At 45.4% G+C, this 10,829-nt stretch overlaps 1 protein-coding gene and 1 pseudogene across 3 annotated transcripts in view; one reads left to right on the top strand and one right to left on the bottom strand.

Annotated features, from left to right (window-relative positions):
* The window catches only part of Fah (fumarylacetoacetate hydrolase), a 23,528-nt gene extending 15,960 nt beyond the window's left edge, over positions 1-7,568 (top strand). For all 3 annotated transcript variants that reach the window (XM_031387235.1, XM_031387236.1, XM_031387234.1), the window contains 3 exons: positions 2,198-2,299; positions 2,939-3,056; positions 7,390-7,568. In XM_031387235.1, coding sequence (XP_031243095.1) covers positions 2,198-2,299; positions 2,939-3,056; positions 7,390-7,469 — 300 coding nt within the window. In that variant the 3' untranslated portion in view covers positions 7,470-7,568. The remainder of the gene's footprint in view (positions 1-2,197; positions 2,300-2,938; positions 3,057-7,389) is intronic.
* Positions 6,065-6,938, bottom strand: LOC116102528 (annotated as a pseudogene).
* Positions 7,569-10,829: the final 3,261 nt, after the last annotated feature.

Raw genomic sequence — 10,829 nt, 5'->3', positions numbered from 1 at the left:
CTCAGAAATCCACCTGCCTCTGCCTCCCAAGTGCTGGGATTAAAGGCGTGTACCACCACTGCCCAGCAGCCCACTTATTTTTTAAGCAAACATTTTCCAAATATTTATTAGTTTTTAAATTGTGTTTGCATGTGTGCATATGCACATATGGGGTCCAGAAAAGATTGATTCCTGCAGTTGGTGTTATGAGATTTATGACACAGGTGTTGACAAACTACCTTGGGTTCTCTGCTAGAAAAGTATGTATTCTTAAATGTGGGGCCATCAAAAGGCAGGCTTTTTAATTAAAACAATAGCACACACATGTACAGAAACTGTACAGATTTGCAAATGCCAAAATCGTATGTGAAGAGACTGAGGAGTTTTCACGAAGAAAGTATACCTCTGCATCCAGTCTGACTCATGTCAGAAAGGGGAGTTCCCAGCCCTCAGTAGGCTGCTGCCTCTTTTCAGCCATGCCTTCATTTCCCCCAATGAGGGCCACATCTCCTTTCTTCTGCTGCCATACACTGACTTTGTCTATTTATTAGTTTTATATGGGATTGTTATAGTGTGTATCTATTCTGCTCGGCTTCATTGTTGCATTGCTGGATTTGTGAGGTTCTGCCACATTGTTTGCAGTGGGAGCTTGTTTGTCTCATTGCTTATAGGATGCTACTGTGCCAGCTCCACAATGGGTGATGGCCATTTGATTGCTTCCAGATTTTGGCTAACCTTGAATTACTGTCAGCATTCTAGCACACATCTCTTGGAGTACATGTGTGCACATTTCTGTTGTATCCAGGAATAGAACTGCTGTGTCATAACACACACACACACACACACACACACACACACACAGGGAGAGAGAGAGACAGAGAGAGACAGAAACAGACAGACAGAGATCGACAGAGACGGAAGGGGGGAGGCACATGCACACATGTACATTCACAAATATACACACCACAAAGCAGAGTGTATAATTCAGCCTAGGAATACTTTTGAATAACTTTCCAAATGTTTATTTGGTTACGTTTCTGTTGCTGTTATAAAATATCATGGCGAATGAAACTTAAGGGTTTCTTTGAGTACACAGTTTGAGTTTGAGTCACAGCAGCAGGAGCTTGAAGCAGCTGGTCACATCACAGCCACAGTCAAGAAACAGAACAAAATCTTTATGCTCAGTCCCTCTCACTTTACATTCCATCCAGGACCCAGCCCATAAAATGCTTTCCTCCAAATTTAAGGTGTGTCCTTCCACCTCCATTAACCTAATCAAGAGAATCCCTCACAGGCATGTCCACAGGCCAAGTTTGGACAGTCCTTTATAGTGGCTTCTTCCTTAGGTGGTTATAAATGATATCAAGTTGGCAGTGAGATTAGCCAGCACACAGACACACCCACTAGTGACATGTAAGAAATTTTGCTGCTTCATGTATAGACAACATGCAGTGTTTGCCTTCTCAACTCAGCCATTCGGGGGCATAGTGACTTCTCTTGTATTTTTCTACTGGCTAAAGCAGCTAGGGACCTCTTCAAATGTTTATTGGCCACTTGAAGACTGGATGGATGCATTTGTTTTGCATAGCATGCCTTCTAGATAAAACAAGGAGCTCCAGGAGGAACTGAGGGAAGAAACCACTTCTGAGGGCTGGTTGCCTGCCTGTATGGCTGTAGAAGGGAGACCCAGGAAGTTGTGTCATCCTGGAGGCTTGAGCATCTGAGTGCTTGAGGCACAGGAGCCTTGACCTCACCTCCATTCCTCTCGCTGCCATCTTGCTCTGGCATTCTGTTCAAATCATTTCAGCTTTCAGGGCTGGGGTCATCTCCAAGGCCTAGGCTTAGAGGGTGGTTAGCCAGGCTTTGCTACTGCAGGGCGGACAGTCCACCAGGAATGCCTCCGAGAATTCCCAGGCTTGAGGCGGCCATGAACATAGACCTGAGGGCCTGAGCAGGCCCAGATTTCAGGCATCTTGGAAAAGATTGTTGGAGAGATGAGGTTCCAGAGGAAAGGAGGTTAGAAGTGGTCAACAAGGTGGGCTGCAACCTTAGCCCACAGACAGCAAGTCAACTAGAGAAGGTAAAGTCTCAATTAAAATGAGGCAAGCATGAATTGCAAGTACATTGGGAGTGGGGAGGAAAGGCAGGCAGCGGGCTGACTAAATCGTTCCCAGAAAGCAGGATGCCCACACATGTCCTCCTGTGTTCCTACCCCCAGCATATGTACTGGACCATGCTGCAGCAACTCACACACCACTCTGTGAATGGATGCAACCTGAGACCTGGGGACCTCTTGGCTTCTGGAACCATCAGTGGATCAGTGAGTCTCAAACAACCCATGTGGGGCACCAAGCCAAAGATAGGCAAATTGAACAAGTTGGGGGATAGAGTGCTCCCCTGCTACACATAGACCAAGAGAGACCTGTGTGAGAACCAGAGCTTGACTCTGTCTTCCCCAGAAAGCAGCCACTCTATCTAATCCTCTGCCCTCCAACCCCAGAGGACACTTTACAGCTGCATCCTTCTCATCTGCTCCTGAGCTACCAGGAGCCTGGAAGGGGTGCCCAACTTTGGAAACAATGGTGTTGGGGGTGGTGATGGTGGTGGTGAATAAGTTAGCTTCACTGTGAGTCCCTGACCATGTTGACTGAGAGGTGACAGTTTCTTACCAGTGGTAGAGTGTGGGATGGGACATGACACTGTCTAGGGTTGTGAGCTTCAGTTTATGGAGTAAGAGGGAACCCTGAAGTGGGCCTCTAGTACACTATAGGCACAGGACTCTGAATAGATAGTATGCTTATAGGGAGAATGAAGGCACACCCTGTTGAGCCACCAGGATATGTCCAAAATGGCCTCAAAAGTTTTATGGACCCCCATTTCTCACTGTATTGTTCACACTAGAGTTGACATACCACCAAGATATAAATACATGCCAGCTTCCTCCTTTCTTCTCATAAAGGACCCTGAAAGCTTTGGCTCCATGCTGGAACTGTCCTGGAAGGGGACAAAGGCCATCGATGTGGGGCAGGGGCAGACCAGGACCTTCCTGCTGGACGGCGATGAAGTCATCATAACAGGTGTGAACCACCAAGCCCCGTAGGCCAAGAGTATTCATGTGACAATGGAATGATCTGTCTCCTTTGTACTGACAGCCCTTCCTGGATTCTGTGTTTGTATGATATGCCCTGGGCTCCTGAGGACTTTAAGTCTTAGTGTCCACACAGGGGAAACCCTGTGAGAATCCGTTTGCATCCCTCTCCCACCCCAGCAGTTACCCAGCTATGGTTGGGCCCGTGCTTTCTGAACTATGTCTGAAACAATGGCCAGGGTCTGGCCTGGAACTGGGGTCAGAGAGGGCATGAGGTAGTGCCTGAAGGTCTCAGCAGCCCCTTCCCAGGAGGTTGGGGACCTTGTATCTTTTGTTGCCATTCTGCCTCCCACTGTCTTGGTCCCAAGACCACTTTGTGGAGTCAGAAACATTCCAGTGACCTCCCAGGGACCCACCCACAGTGCGACCATTGTGGTACTTAACATTCTGACACTCGGTTGGTAATAGATCTATAGGATTATATCAACAGCTTTGCCCTTGATAGATGTGCACTGGGACGTTACCCATGGAGGGCATCCTGAAAGTCCAGAGATGAGGACACTGGCTTACACTGCTATCTCATTTGTACACAGTAAGATTGGCTCTTTAGACAATGAATAAGGAAGTCTGATTTCCCCTCTAGACAACTGATCCCAATTCTTTTCACCTCCAGGCAACTGATCTGTAGAGTCCCAATTCTTCTCATCTTCAGGGCATCTAAGGCATGGAGTACATGTTTCAACTAAAATACTTGAATTAGTGATAATGTGTACCCAGGTCTTCTTGCTCCCTGTTGTTTTACACAGCTGTTTCCAGAGAGCCAGCATCTCGACCTTTCTTTGATGGGATCCTCTTTGCAGGGCATTCCTCCATGGGACTTATAACCATCTCCTACATTCCCACCTGCTCTACTCTCAGCCCACCACCACTCATTTCCTCTTGTGTATCTTCTGGTCTTCCATACTTCCTTGATGCTGTCCTGGTATTAGTAGTCTGTCCTGTGAACTGGTACCTTGGACCCATTTCCTTATGGTCTGATGAATAGCTCTGTGCAGTTGGCATACTCTACATATCCCACTGATGCATAGCTGGAGCCCTCACAAAGCCTCCACAATAGACCCTATTAGTCCTGTTCACAGAGTCCTTAGGCTCGCTCTACACTGCTCCTATTCTGCCCAAGATCCTCTCATGGTATCCCTCTGCTACCTTATACAACCTATCCACTTGCATGAGATTCTGTGCGCCCCACTCAGCCTCCTACCACAGAACCTCTGCTATCATAGGACTGTGGTTTTTTTTTTAAACTCTTTTTTTTTTTAAGATTTATTTATTTACTTATTTATTATACATAAGTATAATAGTAGCTGTCTTTGGACACTCCAGAAGAGGGAGTCAGATCTCATTATGGATGGTTGTGAGCCACTATGTGGTTGCTGGGATTTGAACTCAGGACCTTTGGAAGAACAGTCGGTGCTCTTTACCACTGAGCCATCTCTCCAGCCCAGGACTTCATTCTTTAGAGCCTGTGGACCATTGGCCTCAGCCCGGCATAGCCTAGTTCAGCCTTCTCTGCCACACAGGCAGTCACCTCTGTCCTCTGCCAGCAGCTCTCTCAGTGATATTCTAGTCAGCAGCATGCCTGTCGGCTCCCATTCCTAGCCAAGAGCTCCTGTCCATTTCCTGTTATGCTGTGATAGGGCTCATGAGTTCTTACACATGTCTTCTCCTATAGTTCTGGAAGGTAGAAGTCTGATATACAGGTGGTGAGGGGGCTGCACTCCTTCCAGAGGCCTCAGAGAAAGGCATGATAAGTCACTCGTAGACTATTGCAAGTATAGGGACCTTGTGTGGGGGCCATCTGCAAACTGTTCAGGGACTTCCTCTGGAGATGCTAAAGGCTGGCTGTATTTATTAAATGTCTACAGAGCACAGCTGTGTTGGAGGTATTTCTATTTCTACTTCATTTTTCATTCACCCAAGCCCTTTGGAAATGTGTCATTGCCCCAGTTTTGCGAAGTTAAAAAAAAAAAGAGAAGGAAGGAAGGAAAGAAAGAAAGAAAGAAAGAAAGAAAGAAAGAAAGAAAGAAAGAAAGAGAGAGAGAGAGAGAGGAAGAAAGAGAAAAAGAAAGAGAGAGCTAGGAGAGAAATAAGGGAGATGAATCATGGCAGATCGCACAGATGGCAAAGGCAGAATACATTTCCTGTTGTGAGCTGCTCTCGCCAAGGCTAGACCCCTGTATGTTAAGCATGTATTCCAACTGCTGCATGCCAGTTTTGTCTGGTATTGCTTCAGACCCTGCCAGCCAACCCAGTTTCTTGCTGTGGTCCTGTGGATTTGGTGAAAACACCTTTTGAAGTGTTGATGTGGAAACAAGGGAAGAGGGGGGAGGTGAATTGGCTCTTTAATGTCAGTATGACAGGACCTAAATAAGCTTCATCGAATAATACAGTCCTGTCCAGGCAGCTGTCAGGCCTGGGAAAAGGGACCCTGGGGCTGAGGCACACAGCCTCATGGTGTTCTTGATGGTTGTACCACAGAGGGGATAGAGAGTCCTTTTCTAAGTGATTGTGGGAAGCAAAATCCACATGTGTCCTGTTTGTCCTCCCTAAGCCATGGGGCACTGTATACTGCCACCAGGGCCTGTATACTGCCGCCTTCCAGCTTGACATGCTCTGGTTGTCTTTGACTCTTTCCTAGGCTTCCTCTGACTTGTCTTTATCTTGTCATTTTCCTGCTTTCTGCCTTCTCAATGGAGAGACAAATCCCCATATTAGTCCTTTATGGCTGAATATGTCGTAGCTTCTCATGTAGTTCATGTGATGCTCTGTTAAAATTGCTCATGGGTACCCAGTCCTCACCCTTCATATACAGAGACCATAACTGAAATCTGCATTCTTTTTTTTTTTTAATTTCATAACACTTTATTAAGAAGGAACCTATGTCAGCACTGCTATGTAAACAATGACAGAGATGAAGGGAAACACATCAAGGATCATGTAGACAGCAATATATATTGTCCTTTATATGATCAGTGTGTAGTAGTGAAAGAGAGTAAACATTTTTGCATACACAGCCTTCTCTTTATCTTTCTGTGCCTTTATCGTTTGTTTGACTTTAAGCAACTCTGCCTGGATAGCTTTATTCCCTGGGGCTATCTTCTGTGCCTTCTTAAGATCAGCCAATGCTTGACCATATTCTTTTAATCCTTGCCATCCTTGCGCTTTTAGGTATAGTGCTTTAGTATTTGAAGGGTCCATTTCAAGAGCCTCCAAGCAACTGTCACTTGCCCCCTACCAATTTGACATCTTCCATTTACAAGCACCATTATTCAGCACACAACTTAAGGCTCTATAGGTTGCAGTCTGGATATATCTGCTTTCTCAGTAACAGCCTTTGAACTATCCACGTACCTTAAAACCTTCGCATGTTTTTTAATTGCCATCTCCCAGTTCTGAGACTTGAGTATTTCCAATTTTTCTTTAAAGTCTTCAGATATTAATAAAATTGTATCTACATCTTTTAAATCTATAGCTGCATCCTCGGGGAAATCTGGATGACTATCACCAGAGCCAGGGAACCACTGGGCTTCTTGGCCTCCTGTCTTCTTAGTAGTGTGCTTGAGTTCTCTTCTACTGGCTTCTGGGATGCTATACCTTTCCATTTCTTCTTTCTCACATTGAGTAGGAGGCACAGCTCCAGGTAGGGGAAGAATGGAATAGAAGAAATCATAGTTGAGGATCTTTACTTTAAATGTTACCCAAATGTTGAATCCAACTCCCATGACCATGGAGGATGGACTTCCATTCCTCTTTGCAGGGGAGACTAAGTTCTGAAGAAACACATTGCTCTATCACCTAGGTAACACTGAGAGGGTCCTCACATGGACCAGGCCCTGTCTTCAGAGTTTTCTACACACATCGTCCTTGCAGCAGGCCTGTACGATGAGGTGGACATTAGATCCAGTCACAGATAAGGAAACTGAGATCTCAAAAAATGCAAGGGTCACAGACCCAGGGGTGGAAAAGCCAGGCTTTAAAACTCAGGGAGTTTAACCCTGGGCTCATTTATAGATGTAGGCCTTGAATCTAGACCCACGTGGACAGCTGAGAACCCCCGGAAAGACTGGAGTATGGCAGTTCTTCTGGGAATCCATAACTGTGTGGTGGGCCTGGGCTCCAGCTCCTGGGAGGTATTTATGGCATGCTGACATGCCTGCCTACCTCTGGCTCAGCCTCCCATGATATCTGGTCCTGCAGCTACCTGGGGCTGTATCTAGGAAGCCTCCAGCAATGTGGCTGATCTCAGCCCTACTGTGTTTCAGGTCACTGCCAGGGGGACGGCTACCGTGTTGGCTTTGGCCAGTGTGCTGGGAAAGTGCTGCCTGCCCTCTTGCCAGCCTGAAGCTCCAGAAGCCACAGGACACAGCCTTGCCTTATGAGGATCATGCTACCACTGCATTAGTCAGGAATGAATAAAGTATTTTGATTGTGGGAAGTCCTACAGAATTCTCTGTTCTTGGTTTTGTACAGCGGGGCAGTGAATGCTGCACCTATGGAGGCAGTCATTAGTTCTTTTTTTTTTTCAGATGAGAGACTGAAGGCCCTGGAATGTGGGAAAAGAATGACTCCTGAAGTACTCAGCACTTCCCAGGGAGATACGACTAGCTGTGTGTGTGTGTGTGTGTGTGTGTGTGTGTGTGTGTGTGTGTGTGCATGTGCATGAAGATACACACAAAGATAGATAGGTAGATGGATGGATAGATAGATAGATGGATGGATAGATGGATGGATAGATAGATGGATGGATGGATGGATGGATAGATAGATAGATATATAGATGGATAGATAGATAGACTGACTATTCTAGGGACTTCAAAATCCTAATCTGTAGTGTAGGCTATCTGGCAAAATTCTCTCTATGGCTGTCATCATGTAACCAAGTCCTAGGTGCACACCTGAGCTAAGGGCAAGGGTTCTAGTACTCACCTGTCTCCTTCATACCTTTTGGAGCCTGAGGTCTTTTGGCCCCACCCACTCTACACTATAGCCCTGACCCAATTTCTGGGTGATCACAGAAGACTAGAGAATGAGAATGCAAACATGCAAATAATTAATGCCCTATATTATTCATCCATGAGCTCTGTAGCTTTCTGACTTTCCAGAGTCTAATGACTTGCCTGGGCTTCTTGTTTTGCTTGTTTCTTGAGTCTCATAGCCCTCACTCTGCCTTTTTTTTTTGGAAGAAATAACTACATAACACTCCACCCCTTCCTCTGCCCCTCTCCTCCCTCTTCTGAAATGTTCCTTGAGTCTTAGAGAGGACGTCTGATTATTTTCTCCCATTTGTATCTTAGAATCGGGCCACTCTATCACAGTAAGAGTCATGTGTGCTCCAGTGTGAACCATTGTGAGATTCCATACTAATCCCTGCCTGCTATGAAAAAGACATTTCCTCCATGATGGAAGGTGATAGTTGCAGTGATCTGAGAAGATATGCACAAGTGTTTAGGATTTGATAGGCACATATTTCTGCCTAACAAACAATAGCAGCCACTTCCCCAACTGCAGGGATTTGTCCTGGTGAACAGTTTTAAACATAGGTTCCCTCTTGGACAATAGGCCTTAAATCTGTTCAGAACATGGTTGACTGTATCTCCAGCAGTCAGTTCTCTGTTGAACCATACCAGTAGGCACATCTTTCCTGGCATGTTGTTTACATGGCACCAGGTCAATAACCAAGGAGGACTATCAGTGAAAAATTTCCTCTGAGGCCTGTATAGCATTTTCTGGCTGTATAAAACCTACTCATAGAGGGATCCTCTAGCTCAGTCTTAGCTTGATGCATTCAGCTCAATGCTGTAGCCAAAGCATGCAATACATTCAGCAATACAGACCCAGTATCCACTACTGGCATGCAATCAACAGCAGAGGCTATAGACTTTATGAGCTATAGTGTCCTAGTCACTTCTATGGCCAGCAACTTGTAGGGCACACAGCAGCTACAGTCTTTCTCCCAGAGGATACTCTATCCATCTGCCTTGCTCCCCAGAAACAACTGGCACAACTGTAATATAGAATGGACTTCGAAAGGCTTAGCTGCAGTGACTGACATACAAAAAAAACCAGTATCTCTCCTTTCCATTTTTTTAAATTGATACACAAATTGTACATATTTATAGCATGTGATGTTTTGATATGTGTGTATATTGTTCAGAACCAGCTCCAGGTAATTCTGTATATCACCTCAAATATTACTTCTTTGTGATAGAAGCAATCAGAATCCTTTCTCCTAGTGCCTTTGAATCTGCCTCATAGTAACACAACAGAACTTATTTTTTTAATTGGGTATTTTTTTATTTACATTTCAAATGTTACCCCTTTCCCAGTTTCCACACCTCCCGGAAACCCTCCTATCCCATCTTCCCTCCTCCTGCTTCTATGAGGTTGTTCCTCCACCCACCCACCCACTCAGCTCCCCACCCTCTATTCCCCTACACTGGAGCATCTATCGAGCCTTCATAGGACCAAGGACCTCTCCTCCCATTGATGCCTGACAAGGCCATCCTCTGCTACATATGCAGCTGGGGCCATGTGTACTTCTTTGTTGATGGCTTAGTCCCTGGAAGCTCTGGGGGGTCTGGGGGGTTGATATTGTTAATGACTTTTCTTGTTCTCTTTTTTTGGGGGGAGTGCAGGGTTTCTCTGTATACCTCTGGCTGTCCTGGAACTCACTCTGTAGATCAGGCTGGTCTCAAACTCAGAAATCCACCTGCCTCTGCCTCCTAAGTGCTGGGATTAAAGGCGTGCACCACCACTGCCCAGCCAGAACTTATTTCTTTAACTGTAGCATAGGATTCAGTGATCAGGTTTCCTCTTCCCGACTTCCCCAGAGTCTCTGATAATCACCATTCTCCTCCCTGCTTCTGGGAAAGCAGCCTTCTTAAAATTCTGTATGTGACACCACAAGTATTTGTGTTTCTATGCTTGGCTCATTTCATGAAATGACCTTCAATTCTATCCATGTCCCAATGACAAGATTTTATACTTTCTATAGATGAATCAGATTTCACTGTGCTTAGGTACCACATTTTCTTCATTGGCTCATCCATTGATGATTATTTATAAGCATTCCAGCCTTTGGCTAGAGTGTATGGTGCTGTGATCAACATGGGAGTGGAATCCTTTGAAGTGCTGATTTTATTTCCTTTAGATAGACTCCTAATGTGAGGTCATAATGTCTAGTTTTAAGTTTGTAAGGAACTCTATGTTGTTTCTACCATGGCTGTGTTAGCATGTCTTCCTGCCAATACTCGTTGAATTGAGTGGCCCACCCTTATAACTGTTATATTGTTATAATAGTTATAAATGTTCCGGATTGGGAATCATGATGAATGCCTCTACTAGCTAGCATGGTGTGACTCTGATACACTGGAAGATGGCCTTGTGCCGTTTGGGATTTCTTGGGTGAACCAGTGTACGGAAAGGAGGATTGCTGCATTGTCAGGTAATCTTCCTCATAACCTAAGAGCTACAGAATTATTGCTACCCACAGGGCAAAAGAGACCCACTCTGGAACCCAAGGGTTCACTGGGACACTTGGTACATCTGGTGCCCTGTGTCCTCATTCCGGAAGTCTAAGGTTCAAATTCCTAATTAGCTCTATAGAGATTCTGATGCTCTTTGTCTTGGGACTATAGTTTCACGAGCTCCTACTGTCCTCTCCTGGGAGTTTTAAAGTGCTTCCACTTAGATCTGCAAGGCT

This window comes from Mastomys coucha, unplaced genomic scaffold, assembly GCF_008632895.1.
Source record: "Mastomys coucha isolate ucsf_1 unplaced genomic scaffold, UCSF_Mcou_1 pScaffold21, whole genome shotgun sequence".
Classification (NCBI taxonomy): Eukaryota; Metazoa; Chordata; class Mammalia; order Rodentia; family Muridae; genus Mastomys; species Mastomys coucha.
Note: the sequence above shows the minus strand (reverse complement) of the source record. Positions and strands in the feature narration are given on the sequence as shown.